At 45.1% G+C, this 22,676-nt stretch overlaps 1 protein-coding gene across 7 annotated transcripts in view; it reads right to left on the bottom strand.

Annotated features, from left to right (window-relative positions):
- The window catches only part of Cdk5rap2 (CDK5 regulatory subunit associated protein 2), a 186,205-nt gene that overhangs the window by 110,712 nt on the left and 52,817 nt on the right, over positions 1-22,676 (bottom strand). For all 7 annotated transcript variants that reach the window (XR_001175598.1, XR_001175597.1, XM_013030170.1 and 4 more), the window contains exons 8-12: positions 19,993-20,158; positions 18,829-18,882; positions 17,952-18,071; positions 16,208-16,291; positions 9,767-9,985 (exon numbers count right to left, since the gene is read on the bottom strand). Coding sequence is in view for 5 of the 7 variants with exons in the window: in XM_013030170.1 (XP_012885624.1) it covers positions 9,767-9,985; positions 16,208-16,291; positions 17,952-18,071; positions 18,829-18,882; positions 19,993-20,158 (643 nt within the window). In the remaining 2 variants the exon portion in view is untranslated. The remainder of the gene's footprint in view (positions 1-9,766; positions 9,986-16,207; positions 16,292-17,951; positions 18,072-18,828; positions 18,883-19,992; positions 20,159-22,676) is intronic.

The raw sequence follows: 22,676 nt of genomic DNA, 5'->3' as shown, positions 1-22,676 counted from the left end.
CAATAAAGGTAACTATGACCTAAGTTCGTGAGACTTTTATCTCCAATTAACCACCAAAAAACTGGAAGTGGAGTTGTGGCTCAAAGTGATAAAGTACTAGACTTGAACAGAAAAAAACCTCAGGGACAGCACCCATTCCCTAAGTTCAAGCCCCACGAGCCCCCCCCCCCCGCAAAAAAAGAGACAGTACTGAGATAAAATGGCATATACACCAATGGACAGAATAGGAAATCCAGAAATATATCGTACATCTACAGCCAACTGGTTCTTGACAATGGTACCAAAAACATACAGTGGAGAAAGGACAACCCCTTTAGTAAATGGTACTGGAAAAGCTGGACATGCACATGCACAAGATTGAAATTTCACCCCTATCTCTCAGCCTGCACATAAAGCAAATCAGAAAGGATCAAAGACCATCATATAAAACCTCCAACTCTGGAGCTACTAGAGGAAAAACTTCACGATATTGGTATAATGATTTTCTCAATAGAGCCTCAAAAGCACAGGAAACAAAAGCAGAAATGACAAATGGGATTTACATCAAATAAAAAGCTGTTGCACAGCAAAGGAAGCAATCAACAGTGAGGAGACAACCTACAGACTAGGAGAAAATACTTGCCAGCTATTCATCTGACAGAGTTAATATCCAAAATGCATAAAGAACTCAAAAACTTAACAACTACACAAAACACAAGTAATCCAATTTAAAATGGGCAAATGATCTGAATTAGACACCTCTCAAAAGAATACAAATAGTCAATAAATATATGAGAAAATGTGCATCACCATTAGCATCAGGAAAATGCAAACCAAAACTACAATGCGATACCATCTCAGCCCAGTAAGAATGAATATTGTCAAAATAAGAAAGATAATATATACTCGCAAGGAAGAGAAAAGAAAGCCCTGTACACCGCTGGAGGTAATACAAATTAATATACCATTATGGGAAACAGTATGGAGGTTCCTCAAAAAAAAAAAAGACTAAAAATAAAACTACCATGTGATACCACCACCTGACTCCTGGGAAAATATACAAAGGAAATGAAGTCAGCATACAAGAAAGGTTTGCCAGCCCATGCTTACTGTACCACCATTCACAATTACTAAAAAAGAGAATCAGCCTATGCCCATCAACAGATGCATGGAAAAAGAAAACATGGGATAGCTACAAGAGAGCATTATTTAGTCATACAAAATAGAATCCTGGCATTTGACACAAAATGGATGGAACTAGAAGACATCGTGTCATGCAAAATAAGACACAAAGAGACACCCCCAAAATGTTCTTTGATAAGTGTGGAAGCTAAAAAAGAAAAACAAGTAGAAAGAGGGATTTCTACGGAATAGGCAAGGTCCTGGGGAGAGAAAAAGCAGTAGAGTAGAGCATGCATAGACATGATTGGCATATAATGTATATGTGTTTGGAATAGCAAATCCCATTAATTTGTACAATTCATATGTGTTAATATAGAGATCTATAGATATCTACATATAGATGAATATGCTTATAGATCTAGATATCTATATCTCTATATCTATATCCATACCTCTCTATCTAAGATTAGTAATACTCAAACCTGTAGCATTGGCATCATCTAACTCCATGTTCATGGGCCTTCCTCCAGAAACTGTCTCAGTAGACATGGGGAAGATCTCAGGTAACCATTCAGTTTTAATGTTGAAAGTTATCATTGTGGAAGTGGAGGTGTGGTTCAAGTGACAGAGTGACAGCCTAGAGCAAAAAGGACAAGTTAGAGAAAGCAAGGTCCTGAGTTCAAGCTCAATAATGCACATGTATGCACACACAAAGAACAAAAGAAAGAAAGAGAAGAGGAGAGAAGAGGGAAGGAGGAAGAGGGAAGAGGGAAGAGAAATAATAAGCTTAGGCTCAAGTGGTAAAGTGCCTACCTGGAAAACACAAGACCCTGAATTAACACCCCAGTACCACACAATTAGGTAATTAATTAATACCACCATTATAAGGATGTTCAGAGCACCCCTGGTCAGCCTGTTTTCACTACATGAGTAGTATCTTATACCTGACCCTCACGTTGCTTCGCAGTTGCACAAGGTTTGCACGATGACATCAACTGGGGTCTGAATGTCTAGAGCACTGGGCAATTTTCCTGAGATACAAAGGGGCACTGTGGGCCATCACCGAGCAGAAAGCTCCCTCGGTATATCAGGGATCTCTTAGGGAAGAAGGGCTGGTTTTTAAAAGTGAATTCATTGAAAAACAAAGTATCCCCAAAACTTAGAATCACATCAGAATTGAAAAGCCAAGCCCTCACACTTCCTTTTTCAGCCAGCAAGCTTGTTTTTATCTCTGACCAGATGGAGAATGAGAAGGTTCTCATCCATCAAAAATTTCCACCTTATCAGGCTTCACAGGGAGAAGGCTTGTCAAAGCGTTCAGTGGTTACCTTTAAATATACAAAGGAAATTTCTCCAAATTCTTAATGAGGTACAGGCACTCAATGATGTGAGGAGAATTTCCACACACTCACTAGGGGATATAGTACCCAAGCCAGGTTCTGTGGAGCCTGGCTGCCCTGGGCTAGAGTGGAAGCAGCCATGGTAGAGGGAGGGGACCCTGGGCCTCTGCTCCCTTCACCCTGTGCAGCTCCACTCCCAAGCTTTCTCTCCTAAGAGGTAATTTGTAAAAAGAATTCATCATTTAACAAACAAACAAACAAACAGAAGCCACAAGAATGACAGAGTTCTGCATAGAGAGCTAACAACCAGGCCTCGTCTGACTGTGTGGTGCTGTCCATGAAGACGGCCAAAGTTCTGAGGCTCCACGACATCTCTATCAGAACTCTGGGGAGGAAGGGACAACAGAGGTGGAGGCCAGGCTGAGCAAGCACCAAGTACAGCTGGATCCAGCATCAAGCAAGACATCGCCCCTCTCAGAAATACTACCAGAAGGATGCAACAGGACAAACCTGCCTCTTCCTCCATCCCACCCACTATGCCTACAGGCAGACTCCACAATGTCCCCCCTCCAAGTTCTGGCATAGGCCTTCTTTCCACCATGACTGCACTTTCCCCTCCTATCCCTGGGAAAACAACTGTGTATCACTGGAGTCTTGGTTTGAATCTATCTCCTTGGGGAGCTTCCTTCCCTGCCTCCCTCTTTGCTCTCTCCACACAGCTGCATTCTCCAAGCATTTGGCCCATCCTGCTATCAGTGCTTGTCATACCACGTGTTAATTAGGGCTATGTCTGCATTTCTATCACACTTCACTAGATGCCTTCAGAGACTGTGTCTGTGACTGTGATGTGTCAGTTCTCCCAGTGCCCAGGACAGAGCCTAGCACAGAAATGATAAACTCAGGTGTGATGCCCATGGAGATGGCAGTGATTCCACAGGAAAACTGAAGGTGGGTGACTTTTCAAAGCAGCTATAACAAGACCCTCACCCATGAGCCCCTGAGATGCTCCTCCATCTCTCTAGCCAGTGGCACTGTGACCCTCTTCCCCAGGGGTTGATCAACAGGGAAGAAAGAGGCAAGCACACACTTTGGAGGAAGAAATGTACAGCTCTGTTGACTAAACTGGGAAGAAGGATGAACTGCACCTACTAGCCAAAGGAATCCAATGGATTAAAGTCTTGAGCCAGTACCTACTACACAAGTAAAGCAGGAAGAGGAAAGAAGAGATCTGGCCACGCTAGGCATCTACTTCTCAGGGCCAGGAAACAGAGTAGGCATTTTCTCTCCTTACATTTTTTTGCTACCCATTTGTTTAGTGCCAAAACTGATCTAAGTAACCCCATTTGGGGGGAGTAAACATTCATTCAGAGAGGTTAAGTAGTTGGCTCAGCATCTCTAAGTGAAGCTCAATGCCCTCAAAGTGCAACACCTGTTTCCACTAGTCCGCAGGCACCAAAATCGCTCCGTTTTTCCAGTTAGCAATCATTTATGATGCAGCAGGTATTATGCTAAATGTTCTACCACCCAATCCTTACAACAGATCTGGTTCTCTGAGAAGAATCAGATCGCATGGTTCAGGGAGGCTAAGCCGCTGCTTCACGGCATAAATAGCTGGTAAGTGCTGGAACCAGAGCTCCCCCAGTGAGGCTCCAACATCTCTGTGCTCAAGGGCCACACAGTTCATGTGAGCTGCACATTGGTCTATGAGGGCATCAACTCAAAATCTTCACCACTTGCAAGGGGACCCTGTTAGCTTCATAAAACCATGCTCTTCAGGCCAAGTTTTGGTCCTAACCAATCAGAGACATTGCCTTGAGAGGCCCCATTTCAACTATGGTCCAACAAGTGATGTATTAAATACTGCTGCAATCACACCTGTAGCTACTGATCAGTGACCCTCAGTGTAGGGGCTTCAATGGAATGAAACCCACTCTTAACAAAGCATGAAGACTGGTCAGCTGCAAATTTAAGAATTAGGGGCTTTAGAGCTAAGTGCCCAGGTACCAAGATCTAATTTCTCTTTCCCACTCCACCTTTCTCCTCCCCCCCCAAACACACACACACACACACACGCTCAAAGGGAGTCTAAAAGGAACATCTTCAGTCTCTGGTTCCAAGTCAGAGATGTGAAGGCAGGCAAGGGAAGAGCCAAGCACCATTCCTGCCACAGAGGTCAGTACTCTTTTTTTTTAACCATCCCTTCCCATCTACCCCCGCCCCTCCCTCCAAGGTCAGTACTCTAAACGGAGAATATCTGCAAAGGCCTCCTGAACTCCTGCGGTGGAATAGGGTTCCTCTGGTGGCAAGACGGTATATAACACAGTACAAGGTGGACTTATCTGTGAGCCCCACAGTTAGACCTTTCTCACTGTAAATATGCTTCCTAAAGTAAAAGTGAGAGCTTGCACTCACCAAAGCCTAACAACAGTGCTAATATATTCCAAGTGCTTAATTACATGTATGATGAATAAACAAACAAGATGGCTAGTCACTGTGATCAAAGGCAATTAAAAAATGACCACAGCCCATGGTCTCATGTGCACTCAGGAACAGACACCATCAGTCTAAAAACTCCAATCCAAGCTACAGCACTGACGCTGTCTCCCTCCCACAATGTGACTGGCGAGAAATGCCGGTCTGATCACATCCAAAGACCAGCTAGCTTGCCACCAGAATTCAGGGATTGTCACACAAACTAAAACTGCTTGCTACAGCTCCTCTGCAGACTTGAAGTCAGGACTCATCTATAAACCAGGCTGTGCTATTTACAACTGATTCGGAAGCTCTTGTCCAAGTAAAGGGAATAATAGGAAACAGCCAGACACAGTCCCCCGAACTGAAAACCTCAATACTTACAAGCTTACTGACTTGACGGGCATTGATCTGGCTCCATGCAGAAGTGCTTCCACTGAATGGGGCATTGTTAAAACTGTGTACACCACTTGGTGCTCTTTATCAGGCCCACCAGAGGCAATCCCTCCTCAGGCCCCTGGGTAGCAAACGCTGCCCTTTCACGTTCAAGTGCTCATCTCACAGGCACTGGCAACTCTGGGACAGAAATTCCATTTACTCTCACTACCAGGAACTACCAGATGCATTCTCTAAATCCCTTCTTAGACCATGGAAAGGGCAGCAACAAATTGTTATATACTTACTGTGGCTCCATTTTTCTAGCCACCTTTGTTTTCTCTGCTCCTAATTCCATTATCCTTATTTTTACTTTTATTTCATCTTACAACTTCCTGAAAGTGCATACAAATATTCGTGAAACTTTGAAAGGAAAACAACTATACTTCTTAAAACTTCAAATAACCACAATACTCCAAGCCGGTTTTCTTAAGGACCTATTATTCTCATATGCTGCAAAGCTGAGCATGCAAAACTCCTGCTACTAGAGTCACATCATGGTACCTTACATACAGTACCAAAATTGGAATCCATAGACCCAGATCCAGTTCTACTTTCTAGGTGACCATGGTGATTGATCTTTCAAATGAGAGTAACATTCTTTGTTCTCAAATATGGTTCTGTGGTCAGCATGAAAAATGTTTTTCAAGAAGAAGATATATATAGGCTCATGCCTATATCTTAGCTACTCAGGAGGCTGAGATCTGAGGCTGTTTGAAGCCAGACTGGGCAGACAAATCCAAAAGAGTCCTATCTCTATTTAGTGGGCAAAAAGCCAGGAGTGAAGATGTGGCCCAACTAGAAGAATGCCAGCCTTGAGCAAAAAAAAGCTAAGCAAGAGCACAAGGCATTGATCTCAAGTCCCAGAACTGACAGAAAGAAAGAAAGAAAGAAAGAAAGAAAGAAAGAAAGAAAGAAAGAAAGAAAGAAAGAAAGAAAGAAAGAAAGAAAGAAAGAAAGAGAAAGAGAGAAAGAAAGAGAGAAAGAAAGAGAGAAAGAAAGAAAGAAAGAGAGAAAGAAAGAGAAAGAGAGAGAGAAAGAAAGAAAGAAAGAAAGAGAGAGAGAGAAGGAAGGAAGGAAGGAAGGAAGGAAGGAAGGAAGGAAGGAAGGAAGGAAAAGGCTATAAGGTAAAAAAGTTATATGCTATATGTGTATACGTAAATATATATATATATATGCAAGTATCTCCTCAACCTCTATCATCAAAATTTTATATTCTGATGATAGCAGTGGAGATAAGCTATTTTACACTTTATAAAAACATTATTATCCGACTGCAAGGGACATGCTAACAGCCCATGAAAAGGCAGGCTTTTCTCCACCTCATGCACAACAAACCACCCAGCTTCACACTGCTCACTCAACTCCAGCATCCCCTCCTCCAGGATCTCCACACTCAGTATGTAATCACATTCCTCAGCTGTAGTTCAACTGCCTAACCTGTGGTCATGTGTAACATTTCATCCCCCATAGAAACATAAAACCCTTAGAAATCACACCTCGCATTTCCATCAGTTTGTCTACCAGATGCTCTTACTATTCAGTGGCAGTAAGCTGAAAGGGGACCACAGGCCTTCTAACAGCTCACAATCCACTCTATGTCTATGCTGCTGGTGGCAGCACAAACTAGGCTGCACCTTTGAACCAACAACCCAGGAACATAATTAACCAGTATAAAATATGTACCATATAACCAGTAATCTCACTCCTCAGACTGTCCTAAGGATTGCAAAAGAAAATGTCTTTATGCTCAAAGATGTTCATCACGGCATTATTTTAACAGCCAAAAATGCTCAAACAAAAAGGAAATTAGTAAATTATCATATAAAAGCTACCAGCTTTTATCAATATGCACCTGACCATTCAAAACCTCAACTCTTCAACACCCCAATTCGTTCAGCACCTCAATGTTCAACCTGACCATTCTAGAGTGTACACCCACTGGGAGGAGCCTATGACAGTGAGTGATCGGAACACACAGAGCAGATGGCATCATTGCCTCACGCCTGTAATCCTAGCAGATGGCAGTAGAGCTGAGATCTATAAGATCACTGTTTTCTGCCAGCCCAGCAGAAAAGTCTATGAGAGTCCATCTCCAAAAGAGCCGGTAAAACAATAGAGCAAGAGTCATGGCTCAAGTGGTAGAACAGCAGCAGAGCAAGAAAGCTGAGGAAGCACAAAACGCTGAGTTCAAACCCCCCAAAACCACACAGCAGTATTTAGCCTCTGATTAGAAAGGCCAGGTGGACCAGGACTAGAAGGCAAATTTGGATACAGAAAGTTGCTATGCTAAAATTGTAGAACTAGCTGATGTTTACTTATTTCCCTAAATTTTATTACTGCTCTCTTAGTGTTTGTTTAAAATGTTATTAAAATACACAAACATGTATACTTCACTCTGTCTTCAATATTAACTTTGGGAGGAAAATCCATGCATCCTAGCCTGGCTGCTGACAACAGCTGAAAACTACCCAGTGGCACCTGTGGCGCTTGGAGAGCACTCTCTAATGACTGCCCACCAAGGCTGCAGGACAGGTAATTCATTAACCTCATGTCAATGATCACTTAACACCCTTTCCTACATGATCACGCCAAAGACGATACATCTCCACATGACTCTCAGGAGGGATTAAATTTGAAATTGCTGAGTACTTAAGTTTAGAGATAATTGAAATTTAATAAGCATGCTAAATTTAGAGAGAATTTTTAAATGCTAATACCCAATGCTGAATAGAGAAGAGTCTTTAAAAATTAGAGAAGAAAACTTGTATAATCTTTCTGGAAAACAATCTGACTATGTTTATAAAATAGTTTTTAGAATACTCAGACTTTCTGACTCAGTATTACACCTCTATCAGAAATATATGAGGCGCTGGTGATTTACGCCTATAATCCAAGTTACTCAGGAGCCTGAGATCTGAGGCTTGCAGTTCAATGACAGAAATGTCCATGCAAGTCTTATCTCCAATAAACCAGCAAAGAACCAAAAGTGGAGGTGCGACTCAAATAGTAGAATTATAGCTTTCAGCAAAAAAGCTAAGAGAAGAGCATAAGACCCACAGTCTAAGCCCCATTACCAGAGGAAGGAATGAAAGAGGAAGGGAGGGAGGGAGGGACGGACGGAGGGAGGGAGAGAGGGAGGGAGGGAGGGAGGGAGGAAGGAAGGAAGGAAGGAAGGAAGGAAGGAAGGAAGGAAGGAAGGAAGGAAGGAAGGAAGGAAGGAGAATCAGAGAAGCCAGGTGTCACTGACTCACACCTGTCACCTTAGCTATGCAAGAGCTTGAGATCTAAAGAATCACAATTCCAATCCAGCTGGGGGAAAAAAGGTCATGACATTTCACCTCAACAGAAAGTTGGGCATGGTGGTATACAACTGTCATCCCAGCTACGAGTAAAGTAGAAATAGTAGGATCATGGTCCAGGCCATCCTAGGCAAAAGTATGCCCTTATCTTAAGAAAAAAATATTTTAATAAAAGAAAAGAAGCTGGAGGCATAGCTTAGGAGGTAGATCACCTGCCTAGCAAGCAGGAAATCCAAAATTTAAATCCCTGTACTGCCCTCATCCCCCAAAAGTCAAACAACCCAATGTGCTATAATAAAGGTCAAGTTAAATAAATTATAGAGCATCTATTCTATGTAATGGAGTATTATACTGTCACCAAAAAAAAAAAACAGGTTTCTGAATATTGGCAACATGCCCACAAGTGAACAAGAGAATGAAAAGAATCAAAAGGCAGGACACAAAACTATTTCACCTTGAAGTAAACCAGGCCCAAAGAAATAGGTTCCATGGTTTCCCTTATTTGCAATAACTAGTATATGTCTGAGTCAAGCGGAAAAGGTCAGATAATCTGATGTTAGGGAAATGAACCATAAGATATGCATTCAAATGTTTTTTTTTCTTTCATGTGATTGTTTCTAACACATTTATAAGATTATTTCTTTGTTGCTTTGTATGTCCCTCCCCCACGCTATAACCCCTGCTTTCACTGTATTTGATGTTGGTATAATTTGTGGAGGGGAAGGGAAAAAAACACATCATTTAAATAGGGATACAGGTGGACCCATTGCAACAATGAGATGTACAAGTCATTACGTCAAAAACGAACTTTACAACTTTGGTGGGGGGGAGGTATATTGGGTGGGGGGGGGAGAAGGGAAAGAATGGGAAGGAGAAACAAAGGAGGAGGCTACAATGCTTCATAAGAAATGTACTCATTATCTTGCCCATGCAATTGTAACCCTCTGTTCAGTATTTTCACAATTTAAAAAAAAAAACTATTTCACCTTGATACTAGTAGAGAAAGAGTATAATGGACTGAACATCAGTCCATTATACTGACCCTGGTCCTTCCTAGTTGGGGGGATGATGAGGTTTCCAGCACTGAGTGTGAACACACGCAGCAGGCACACTCACATTGGCAGTTCGAGCTCCTCGGCTGCCCTCCCGCCGGGCTTCGTCCAGCTCTTGCTCCAGCCTCGCCTTCTCCTGCTGCAGCTCGCCCAGCTCCTGGCTCATCTTCTTCATGTTCCTTCGCAGCCTGTGGTTCTCAGTGTTCTTGGTGAGGTTTTCCGAGTGCAGCTCAGCCAACAGGGCTTCCTTCTCCGCCAAAGCAGCCTGGTGATCTTCAGACCCCTAGAAGAGAATGGACAGGAGGAGGGAGGGCGCTGATCTTCCCCACTTCAGGGCACAGTCCCAGAAGCCAAGAAAAAGATGAGCATCCACAGCACCCAGTCACAAGCCACAAATAACAGCAAGCCCTAAGCAACACAGGACAATGTGCCTGTAATGACACTAATGGGAAGGGAGGGAAGTCAGTGCTTTTCACAACACATGAAGGAAAAGCACAAAAGAAAATGTTAACCGGCACTGACTTCACAGAGTGGGACTGCAGTTTACATTTCAATTCATTTCCACGAGAGCATGTTACTTTAATAAATGAATTAAAGAAAACTTAATGCAGTCACTTTAGACATAGTTCAGTGGTGGAAGGTGCACCAGCACTCAGGGGTCCCTTGGGCAGATCGGGTAGATGGCCAGTGTTGGGGGGGGGGGCGGGGAGCTTGGAGGCAGAGCACCAGGCTAGCAGGCACAAGGCCCTGGGTTTGATCCCTAGTGCCATAAAACACAAAGAAGCAGGAAATGAAGAGCTTCCTTTGTAAAGCAGATCTGAATCCAAAAGCCAATAATGGTCTCCTATGTTAGCCTGGCTCTGACCCACAGGCATCCCAAGAAAAGGGAGCAAGTAGTCAGCACAGTTGCCCCTTGGAGAGCTTCAGGAAACCTGGACTTCAGCAACGACCAAAAGCTAAAGGGGTCAAGAATATCTTAAACTCATTAATTCACCAATAATCAAAAAGAAACAAAGTGAAACACGTTTCCAGTTGTCAACTAAGATTTTTTTTCTTAATGGTACTGAGGTTTGAATTCAGGGCTTCACACCTCTTAGGCAGAGAGCTCTGCCACTTAAACCACACCTCCAGCCCAATAAGATTGTTCTCAGAGCTCTTGATACTAGTTGAGCTTATGATATGACACCTTTCCTACTGATTCTTCAAGAACTGGCTATGCCCCTAGAAGCCAGGAAGTAAAGTAGAAAGAATACAAATGAACATAACCCTCTCAAGATAGATGATGCATGTCAAGCACATGTGCTCAGCAGAGCAGGCTCACACGCATCCCAGTTACTCAATCCTGGAAGAACCCAAATACAGGGGAAGCCTTATATACAAAGTCATCCATCACAGAATTACTAACAACAGCAAAAACTAAGAAGCCACCTAAATATGCAATACCATAAAAATAAAGTGACACACAATGAAAAGACTCAATAACAGTGCTATATGAAAATAAAACACCACCACTGCAAATGACCTTAAAAGAAAAAAACTACACATGTAAGAAAGCCTAGAAGATTGGTGATACTGTTTAGGTGATATCTCTTTTTTTCCCCCTTCATTCTAATTTTCTAGAAATATTTCTGAAACATGTATATATTTCTAATTGGGAGAAAAACTTTGTACATTTATTCTTTTGATCAGCAAATTAAAAAACAAATGGCAAGCTGTGTACTAGAGGCTCATGCCTATAATCCCAACCATTCAAGTGGCTGATATCCTGAGGACCAGAGTTCAAAGCCAGCCAAAACAGGAAAATCTATAAGACTTGGCTAGGGTCATGGCCAAGTGGTAGAGTACCAAGCAAGCACACCCAGCAATCTCAAGGCCTTGTGTCCCAACTCTGGTGTCAATTTTTAAAAAATAAATAAGAAGGGCAATTGAGTTGTCAAAGTCACAACCCAGACTGGAATGAAGAAGGCCCCAGTTTATGGCATTTCTAGGAAATCCATCTCTGCCCCTATCACCAGATAGTCAGGGTATCAAGACGGTTGTTTAGGAAATAAGCAAAACTACAGCTAAGTGAGGGGCAGAGTACCTCTGCTGTCTTAGGTTTTCTCAAGCACAGGTGCAGGGCCCCACATTTCTGGCAATGTAGGACACCACGTTACAGCAACATAAGATGAGAGTGAGCACCATTCAAATTCTAACACAAATCGGAATTAAATAAAAAGGAGCAGAAAACCTAGATCATGAGATCATTTTTTTAATTTCTGTGGCAGTGCTTAAATAAACTCAACAGACAAAAAAAAAGTCAACAATGACCAGAAAATGATCATCTTGAGCAATATTTGCCCCTTCCTTTTATTAAACTCTGACTACACTTAGCAGCTAAAGCCAGGCATGGTAGTCCCCACCTATAATCATAGCTATTCAGGATTCAAAGACCAGGAAGACCAAAGTTCAATTGCAGCCAGGGCAAAAAGCATGTGAGACCTCACTTCAACCAATTAAAAAGCTGGGCATGGTGTGGAGTACCTGTCAACCCAGCTACATAGGAAGCGTAAGTAGGAAGATCACTGTCTAGGCCAGTCTAGGCAAAAAGCAAGATCCTATTAGAAAAATAACAAAAGCAAAATGGTCTAGAAGCATGGCTCAGGTGGTAGAACAACTGGCTAGCAAATACAAGGCCTTTACTTCAAGCCTAGTACTGTCAAAAAAAACCCAAAAATAATAAAAGAAGCACTCTTACATGTATCATATTTTTCACACATCATTATTATGCCCATGGAAGTAATTTAGGCTTAGAACTGCTGAATAAGTAGTGTATCATTAGGCCTCATGCCTGAATCTGGGCCTGGAGTAGCTGGGAGTCTGTGTTCCTCCCCTAGCTCTCACCGTCTTGCCCTCAGCAGGGCAGACTCCAGTGACCACCCAGGAAGAATGGACGTGATGCAAAGACAAAGACGGGAGCACCTGTTAGGGGCTTTTTGAACATAATTATTCACTGTTATTATCCAGTGGTAAAGGATCTGCCGCCATCACATATAACAATGACCAAACCTAAGCTTGAAGAAGTCCAGTGCACAGATTCTATTCATTGCATAAAAACACGTTCTGTGTTGCATCTTCCTTAAATGACCCTTTGAAAAACTTTCCTAGAGGGCTTTTTACCTTTTTCTGAATGATACCCAAGTAGCAAATATTTGGCACAATTAAACACGATGGAAACTAAAGGTCAAATATAACATTAAATCACTCTTGCCTACTATAAAAACATGATGATCTTAATAAAAAGTAAGATGGGTCTGGGTTTAAGACCAATGTTAGCTCCAGGACTTGGGAGACAATTATCTCTGAAGAAAAAAATATCTCAAAATAAAATTAAAAAGACTGGGACCAGACAAGGTAGCACATACCTATAATCCCAGCTGTTCAGGAGGTGGAGATTGAAAGGATCATAGTTTGAGGAAAGCTCAACAAGTAAGTTGGGCATGATGGTACAAATCCATAATCCCAGCAACACAAAAGGAACAGGTAGAAAGATTAAGCTGGGGGGAAGGAGGGGAAGAGAAGAGAGAGAAACCTTGAGAAATAACTATAAAGCAAAAAAGGACTGGAGTATATACATATAAATGTGTACTGAGAGGGTCAAAGTGTTAATAATAAACATTTAAAAGTGAGCTTATAGGTGATTTCTGTCAACTTCTTTTTTCTGCTTTAAGAATTTCATACATATCCTACAATGTGCTCTTTTTTTGTATATGTGTGTGCCGGGCCTAGGGCTCGAACTCATGGCCTGGACACTGTCCTTGAGCTTTTTTGCTCAAGGCTAGCACTTTACCAGTTGAGTCACAGCTCCACTTCTGGCTTTTTGGTAGTTTACTGGAGATAAAGAGCCTCACAGATTTTCCTGCCCATCTGGCTTTGAACCATGATCCTCAGATCTCCCCCTCCTGAGTAGTAGAATTACAGGCATGAGCCACCAGCACCCAGCTTACAATGTGCATTTTTTATTCTCATAGCTGGAGGGGATACCAATTCCAATTTGGAAATGATTTGAAATGAGCACAGAGGAGCATCAGCCAGTTCACATGGTACCTACATGAGGCAGGGCTACCTTCAGAAGCTGAGTCTCTGAGCTCCTGAACTTTGTGAACTTTGTGACCACTCCAGGACTGGAGTAACATTCACTGCTGCTTCAGTATCCAGCTGATGTCAATCCCGTGACTGCTAGCCATTTAACTCATGCTGCAATTCGTTCAAATCACATGATTTCCCCACAGGTCCCAAGATGCCAAAGAAATGCATTTCTGTGTTTACATGCATTCTTTTCTTTTCTCTTTTTTTTTTTTTTTCAGTTATGGGTCTAGCACTCTACCACTTGGAGCCATAGCTCCACTTCCAGTTTTCTGATGGTTAATTGGAAATAAGAATCTCATGGACTTTCCTGCCCGGGCTGGCTTTGAACTGCCGTCCTCAGATCTCAGCCTCCTGAGCAGTTAGGATTACAGACATAAGCCACCATTACCTGGCACAAGATTCATTGTAGCCCACAAATGAAACAGCCCACGTGAGCTAGCATGTGCAGTCACTCATGCATAATTATCCTTCCTGGATAAAGATGCAGTGAGGGTTCTCCCAGCAGTCAGTGTGACATACAGCTCCTGATCTCTCTGGAGTGCAAGAAAAACAACCCAGCCGACACTGCACTATAAGAGCTCAAATATCACTTCTATCATCTTTCAACTAAGGCTGTTAAATGACTGCATGTCATAAACCTGGGTAACAGTTGGCACTGATGACTCACACCTTTTTAGGAGGCTGAGACCTAGAGGATTGTGGCTCAAGGCCAGCCCACAAAAAAATCCACAAAACCCCATCTCCAAAATAATCACCCAAAAGCAGGCCTAGAAGAGTGGCTCAAGTGATAAGAGTGCCAGAAGAGCAAGCCCAAGGCACTAAATTCAAAGCTCAGCACCACCAAGAAAGAAAAAAAAAATCCCCACAATGCTGCCTTTCCTTCAGAACCTAACAGAGTCATTATACCAGCAAAATACCAGATGTCTGTTTTCTGGCTATTAATTACCAGTATGTCTTGGTATGGGTTTCTTTTTAAGCAATGGAAAACATTGACAGTTTTCCTAATAAATCAGCTTTTAAAGTTTGTTATCGCAAAAGCAAGACAAAAACAAAACACTGTGTAGAAGTCCCCTCGTGTCAGAACAGAGAAAGGGGCAAGTCCAAGGTCCTTCATGTTGCTCGCATACCAATACTCAAACCAATTACTTCCGCTACTCCCCTGTGAGCCAAAGCTCTGCGAAGGATGTGGCCAGGATGTGAAGGACAATCTATGATTGTCTTAAATTCCACTGAAGAACCAACTTCCACTTTGCCACCAAAAGCAACATGGCCTCAGGAAGTGGGAGGAGAGCTGCAGTAACATGAGCTTATTGTAACAATGGGTCTCAAGTGACTCAAAGTTATTGTCATAGGTAGAAACTGCACAAGGAAACTAGAAATATGGGAAGGAAATGCTGAAATAATTACACGCACAAAACTACAATTAGGAAAAGGGCAAGAATATCAAGATGACTAGTAGCAGTCCACACACTAGGAACCAAGGTTAGAAAAAGAAAAGACAGGGGCTGGGAAGGTGGCTCAGTGGTAGAGCGCTTGCCTTGCATGCATGAGGCCCTGGGTTCAATTCCTCAGCACCACATAAGCAAAAAGAAAAAAAAGCTGGAAGTGGCACTGTGGCTAAGTGGTAGAGCGCTAGCCTTGAGCTGAAAAGCTGAGGGACAGCGCCCAGGCCCAGAGTTCGGGCCCCACGACTAGACACCCCACCCCAAAAAAAAAGAAAAAGAAAAGACAGGTCCCAAGACCAGAAGGGAGAAGGCAGCCCAGAGGGAGGTACGAGATGACAGGTGGAAGACTGGGCTGGCCAGGGAGACTGGCTCTGGGCCAATGCCAGCTCTACCACTTGCTGTTTCTGTTACCCTAAGCAAGTCCTGTGAATGTCCTACCAATAAAGCCAGCCTACTTGCGCTTCCTTACAAGGATGCACAGATAAGTGAGATCTATAGGGATCACTAAGTGAAGCTGGGCACGAAATAGGTGTTCAATAAATACCGCAGTAATCTGCAATTGCTACATTTGTATCCTGGCCCTGCTGCTTGGTAGCTGTGTGACAGTGGATACACTGCACCCCCTTGCTGGGATGGAAGACTGCCTTCCCCCACAGGGCTGTGAGAATTAAATGAGATACTCTATGTATCCTGCACTATCTAAAACTTGGCCCAGAGTAAAAGCAGCACTCCCCTGGGGGAGGAGCTGTCACCATCAGCATTATCGCACTGAGGGGGCTGGAGAAGCTCCCGGGCTGTGGGGAACATCCTGTGAAAGAACCATGGCCCTCCTTATTAAAGTCATTCCAGTTCCCTTCGCCGGCAAAGTACCTACCTCATCAGGAGTCAGAATCAAGATAGTCGCTTATTAAACCAGGCCCATGAACTCTTACCTGGGTCTGGGTTTTCTGGGAGGCTTCTTTGGCTTTTGCGAAGGCAGCGTTGAGATCTTTGATTTCAGCGTTAAGTTCCTCAACCTGAGGGAGCAGGGTGGGAATAAGACACAGCAGACAGGGATGCAAACAGGCTCAGCCCCGATGCCTTTCCCACCGCACTGTGCAGTGCTCAGAATCCAGGGAAGACCCCTGTGGGCTCTCTAGGCAGGCTAGTCCTCACCAGGGCTTCACCTCTAGGGGGCCCAGTCCCCACAAGTGTTGTTGCTCTGTGAAGGTAAGGTCTGCACACTGGCAGCTTGGGCTTCGGAGTGGTCTAGTGGAGCCCTTGGGTCGACAGACAAGGGTAGGGAGTAGACTCTAGGACCCATTTCCTATGCCTGAAACCAGTCCTGCTGCTCCTATGTACATCCCTGCCCCTCACTGAAGTTCTGACACCTTCCTCCCTCCTTCCCATTCTCCTCTCCATGGGAATGCAGGTCACATCGCATCAGCCCTCCAGGCTGCAGCCTGTGGAAGCTGTAGACCTGCGCGTGCCTCTGCCTGCAGCACAGCTCTCCTGGAGGGCCTGTCGGTGCCTTCTGAGCAGACCCTTCCCCCACTGCCCCATTGCACCCCATTCTCCACTTCCTGTGCTCTGCACTGGAGCCCTCTCTGGAGTCATACGCCCAATCATCAGACCTCCCCTACTCTGGCCTGTGGCCTTACTTCTGGAATCTACCTCCACCTCTCTCTCCAGTTCTCTCACTGGAACCACATTCTAGTTAGCCTCTCTAGTTGGCTCCCACCTATACTCCCAGCCCCCCTCAACCACCCTCCCCTGCGTCCCCTGAAGCTGGCCCGGCTTCTTTTAGAATTTCAGGCTCTCTCCTAATGTAAGGCCTTCACCAATGTTCAATGCTCTCCCTGTCCACAATGGCTTCCCCGCTTCCTCCACCATCCACCCTTCCCCCTCCCCCGCTCCCCGTCCACCTCCCATCCTGTAAGACCCAGCTCCCTGCTCCCCACCCCACCCTTACCTGGATCAGGTTCCCTTCCCTCCCTGTGCCCTGTGCCTCCTGTGACAAGCCTACCTCCACCTCGCTCACTACACCTGCTAGCCGAATTGGGTCTCTTCTCTTCTCTTGCTTCACTGACTGAGGGACAGAACGGCCTCCAGCGCAGACCACTGGCCCCTACCTAACTGGATCAGCCACAGCCTCGCCTCCAAAATCCCTGTGTCTCAGGGTTCTGTCCTCCTCCCTGAGGTTCCACCTGCACTGGGCAGCAGCGGAGCCACTGGCCACAGGGGGAGCTCGTGAGCCACACTGAGCCACATGGTGAGCTGAGGATAAACTGAAATGCTCGCAAAGTGTGTCTCAACTACAAACGCTTGGTGCTGAAAAAATGAAATATTAATTACTTCAATGATACTTATGAGTGATTTGATCACATGTTGAAATGATCGTGTCTGTGCATGTTAAAGTTAGTTTATCTTATTTCTTTGTATTCACTTTAATATGGCTATTGGAAAATTAAAAGCTGTATGTTTAACTCCTATGGGAGGCAGGGGAGAGAGAACAACACTAGATTTGATACTGTACTCCAAGAGAATTTCCACTAGACAAAAAGGATCCTTTGCCTACTTTCTATTATCTCAGCTCTCTTAAAACTTTTATCTAAAGAAAGCTAAAACTTCATGATAGGAAAGGCTAGCCATGGAAACTAATAAAGAAAACCTCCACTTCAAGTGCATCAGCCGTACCGCTCTCTCCTTTGATTTTAGTGCCGTGGTTAAGCCCTGGATAGCTTTATCCCTCTTTAAACTATTTTTCTTCTCTGTAGCAATTTCTCTTTCTTTCTCTCTCAGGTCCTCCTGAAGTGCCTAAATTAGATTAGAAAAAAAAATCACTAAGTTGATGCATTCTCACCAAAATGCACTGTAAATATATCTTTAAGAGAACACTCAAACGCAGTTATTCTATCTCGTTGCTGTCAACCTGTGATTAATGTTTCCAAGTGGAGCTGAACGCTGTGGCATTAGCTCCACGTTTCTCTGCTAGCGCTCCCGGCAACGGGACTGGGCAAGGGGAGGGATCAGACCGGCTCAAAGGGTGGCAGCTATTCCTGTGAGTACACTAGTGCCTTCTAGAATCTGAATTCAGTCACATCAGAGTCTTTGAAACTGGCCCCGGTTATTTGGGGGGAAATAACAGTTCATTAATTTCACTCCTTGATGCTACAAAAGCTAGCGGAGAATTGGGATTGAGGAAGACCGAGTTCACTTCTGAAGCTGATCACCACTACCTCTCCTGGGCTGGGGAGGATCAAGCCAGACACAGATGAGACAGCACTTCTAAACAGGGGATGCTGTACAAATGGGCTGTGGGACAGGCCTGAATCCCAGGGCAAAGGGCCACCCTGTTCTGAGTGTCAGGTGCCACACCTGCAGAGTGGGCCTGTCCACCTATTACTGCAGTTGGAGACCCTCCCTCTAATGTACCTTAGGCACGGCTGGCATCTAGCACATGGCACTCAATAAGTGACAGCCACTGATAGAGAGAATTATCTGCTGCACTCAGAATAAAGCAAAAGCAAGACAGGGCAAATCTTCAATAAAATTTCAAATTAGATCAACAGACCTGGATCCTCTCTTCAAAGTGATTTCTCTCCTTCTGGCGCTCCGTTTGTGTGGCCTAAGAAAAGGCATTATTGATTGGTGTCAGTCAACCAGAGAAAATGGTGTCCATGACCCAAAGGCTCACCAGAACAATTACAGTGAGCACCTCATTTACTCGCCAACATGAAGCTCCTCCAAACCAGTGTGCCCTCCCTCTCTCAGCCCACCCAAGGCCTCTCCTGGATTGAGTAAAAAAAATCATAAAGACCAGCTGCCTGCTTCATCACCAGCCACCACCGCCCCAGCCCCCGGGCCTCAAGAGTATACCAGGGTGCTTCAGGACAAAATGGAAGGGGCTAGGAGAGAACAGAGCCAGAGGTGGGACACAGGCTTAATAGAAAGAACAAGAGACAGTGGATGATTCCATGTGAAAACTAAAAAATTCACTGCAGTGGACAATATAAAGACCCAGCTCCATGAAGAAATCGAGAGCCATTCTGGGCCTCCAGAACATGCCCCACTGTGAATGACCCATGCAGCAGCCACCCTTGGTCCAACACGAATGGCAGGTGGGCACTAAGACCTACCTGTCCTCTGTCTTCCAGTAGTCTCCAGTGGAGGCCATCTAGAGGCGGGGGAGGGGAGGGAGGGGGGGAGGCCAGAGGGGTGTGGAGTCAGCTATCAGTAATCCAGATCTTGAAGCCTTTAGATAAACATTAACACCCCTCTGAGCCTGGTTCTAAACTCAACATAAGGACCAGCTGGAAAGGGTGGTAACTGAGCCTTTGAGTACTGCCAGGCCCAGGATGGCCTCCCCCCATGGCTTTCAAGGGTCATAGCAAATGCACCTTTGAATTGTCTCTAATCACAGAGGAAGAGCAGACATGTGCAATGCACCACAGTTTCATCCTAGGAAGTCCCAGAGGAGGAAATAAAGTCTCTGGACAACAACAAACTAACACATGGTGAAAGACAGTCAGAACTGGGTTTTTTGTTCATAAATAAGAGGCTGGGGGGAAAGATGCCAGGGCCCTGACAGAGATGGCTTCTGCTGATCATTCAGCTGACAGGGAGGGAAGAGGAAAGGCGACAGGGTGTGAACCATGTAGACTGAAGGCGCTCCATTTGAAGTGTCGCAGCCACGCCCCCCCGCCCTACCCGCCATCCCTGGGCCCTGTCACCTCACCTCATCCTCGTCTCTCTCCTTAGCTTCCTTCAGAGCAGTAGAAAGTCCTCCGAGCTCTCCAGAGGCCACGTTCTCATCAGGAGATGCCATCTGAGATTTCCCCTCTTTAAGGCACTGAATTAAAGCTTCTTTGCTCTTCAAAGACAGCTTCAACTCCTCAATCAGCCTAAAAGAGAACAAAATTTAAATATTAATTCTAAGCTGTTCTCTTAGCTCCATGGAGCAGGAGAGACTAGGAAATGGAGCCAGATCTCTTCAACTAAACATACACACAATCTACATTTTGCAGGTCAGAGATCAAGAGCTCAGAATCTGTGCAACATCTGAATCTCCTGGCCACAGCAGCCAGACCACGGCCTGGTCAAGCCACACCCTGTCTGAAGCCCTTCAGCAGCCCCCATCCATAGCAGTAGTTACTAATAATTTCACAAGAAATCACTTTTTGGCCAAGAAATCCCCTCTTCAAAAGAAGCCTGTCGCCAAAGCTCAAACACAGGGAGCCACTCGAGAGCTGTGCGGATCGTGACTCCACAGTCTCTCAGAGCAAAGCTTAAAAACACACTGACTCTCAAGCTAACAGCCAAATGCCCGGGCCAGGGTTCTGAGGCCCAGTCTGCAGGCTGTGACAGCAGGCTGAACTCTCAGGAAAGCCTCCCCACTACCACTGAGCAGCCTCACTTCCAGCTCTCTTCAAAGCCAGGCTGTTTTATGCCCCACATCCCCCATGCCTTTGCAGTGCTATCAATACCCTCTACCTGGAATGTCCTTCCCAACCCTTCCACCATCTCCATCCAATAAGCTCCCTATATCCTCTCCTCAAAGAACCTTTGCCCCACCATACCCTTCAGGCAGAGCTGAAGACATCCTTCTCTGGACCACCAAGCCATCTTGCAGGAATTGGTCTCTGACCACAAGTCATGTGACCTCTCTGCACCTGCATGTCTTTGGTTATAGAATGGGGCAACGTGCTTGTGTGGCCTGGGGATCCACATTGCCTGGCATACAGCAGAACTCAGCAAGTAACACCTGCAGTAAATATTACTTTTTTAGAACATTCAACTATTAGAACTCCAATACTCAGAAGAGCTCTTCTGTAGCTGAGCCTGGACAGTATCTGAACGTGGTACACAGAGTGGAGGCTCAGCGGGCCACCCTCATGAAGCAATCAGCATCCCCCAGAGAAGGTCAGGTGATAGAGGCGGCTGACATATCCAGCAATGCCCTTCAATGGGGCAGGGGGCACCAGGCAACCTGTGTGGTGTTGCCCAAAATGCAGAGGAAGGAGCAAGACTGCCCTCTAGGGGCTCAGCTCTAAAATAAGCCCAAAATCAAGTGGAAATGTACAGTCATGCCAAGTTGTATAGAATGCTAACTCAATAAACTTGTTTATTTGCTCCTTGCTAATTAGCATCAAGTATGTTCTAGATATGATGAAAATGTGTAGAGGGCTGGGATCACGAGGTGAGACTGAGGCCAAATAAAACTCCGCTCATTGACAGAGAATAGCAGCCTCCTTGCCACAGATGGAGCCTGGCGCTGCCACATCTTCAAGCTTTCGAGAGAAGCTACAAACTCATACTTTTGTGTGAAATTCACCGTTTTCAATATTGGCAACTATTTAACTCTGAAAAATTCTGTGGAGACCAAAGAAAAGGTATCTGCTAGCCACATTCAACCTGCAGGGCTCCCTGACACTGCCTCCAACGTACAGAACAGCTGAGAGGCCAGACTGAAGGAAAGAAAGCAGTGACTATAAGTGCCTCTGAAAAAGATGCTGGGAGCCAGAAAGATGCTGGCAGGGCGCATCCGAGGAAGGGGCAGACCTCAAGTCGTAACAGTCTGCCTGTCCAATACTGGGTCACTCTTGTGTGTGGCAGACCTGGACTTTTCTCACCAGGACACAACCACGGAAGCCAGCTACCTAGCCACGCTAACCATCTGACGTTGGCTGAGCTTCAGATAGGGAACACACTGATCCTAAACCCCAGAGAGTATCACCCAAGTCAATGAATATCTGACTGCTGCCTCAGAGTGGGGTATGGCTGGCACCTCTGTCCCTGAGGCAGATGCATTCACAACACTGACAGAGCAGACTCTGGCCATCCAGCAAGTTCTGTGGGAACCTCCAGGAAAGTGCCGTCTCCGTGAAGCCCACTTCCACGTGGTCTACCACACTCCCTTCCAAATGGGCGAGTCAAACTTAGACAGGACACCCTGACAGAGACAGCTTTCCTCTAGCACTCCTGTGAAACGTGCCAGCCTCTGGACCCTGGCATTCTTTCTGGGCTGGAAACTCCCAGGGTTCCTCCTGAAGGGCTTTCCCTGCCCCACACCCAAGCACAGAGTCCTGAACTCACCTCTATGGCTACATCCATCAGGATGTACAAAACCACAAGGGTGCTCCACAGAAACAAGACCCTGTGTATCTCTGCATTCCAGACACAAATGCCCCAGGCCTCACTCCTCAGTTAAAGAAGGAATATGCGTGTCCTCTAATGTCAGCCTGGATCCATGTACCCACCCACCTCCTGGCCTCCACTCACTGACTCACAGACTCCTTGAACTATGTCTGAAAGCATCATCTGCCCACTAGTTCCACTCAAAAGCATATCTTCTTTCTTCTCCCAAATTCAGCAAACCACACTAGCATGGCTCATCTGCTCATGCTGGGAGAGGTTAAGTAA

The sequence above is a fragment of the Dipodomys ordii genome, unplaced genomic scaffold, assembly GCF_000151885.1.
Source record: "Dipodomys ordii isolate 6190 unplaced genomic scaffold, Dord_2.0 Scaffold127, whole genome shotgun sequence".
NCBI lineage: Eukaryota > Metazoa > Chordata > Mammalia > Rodentia > Heteromyidae > Dipodomys > Dipodomys ordii.
Note: the sequence above shows the minus strand (reverse complement) of the source record. Positions and strands in the feature narration are given on the sequence as shown.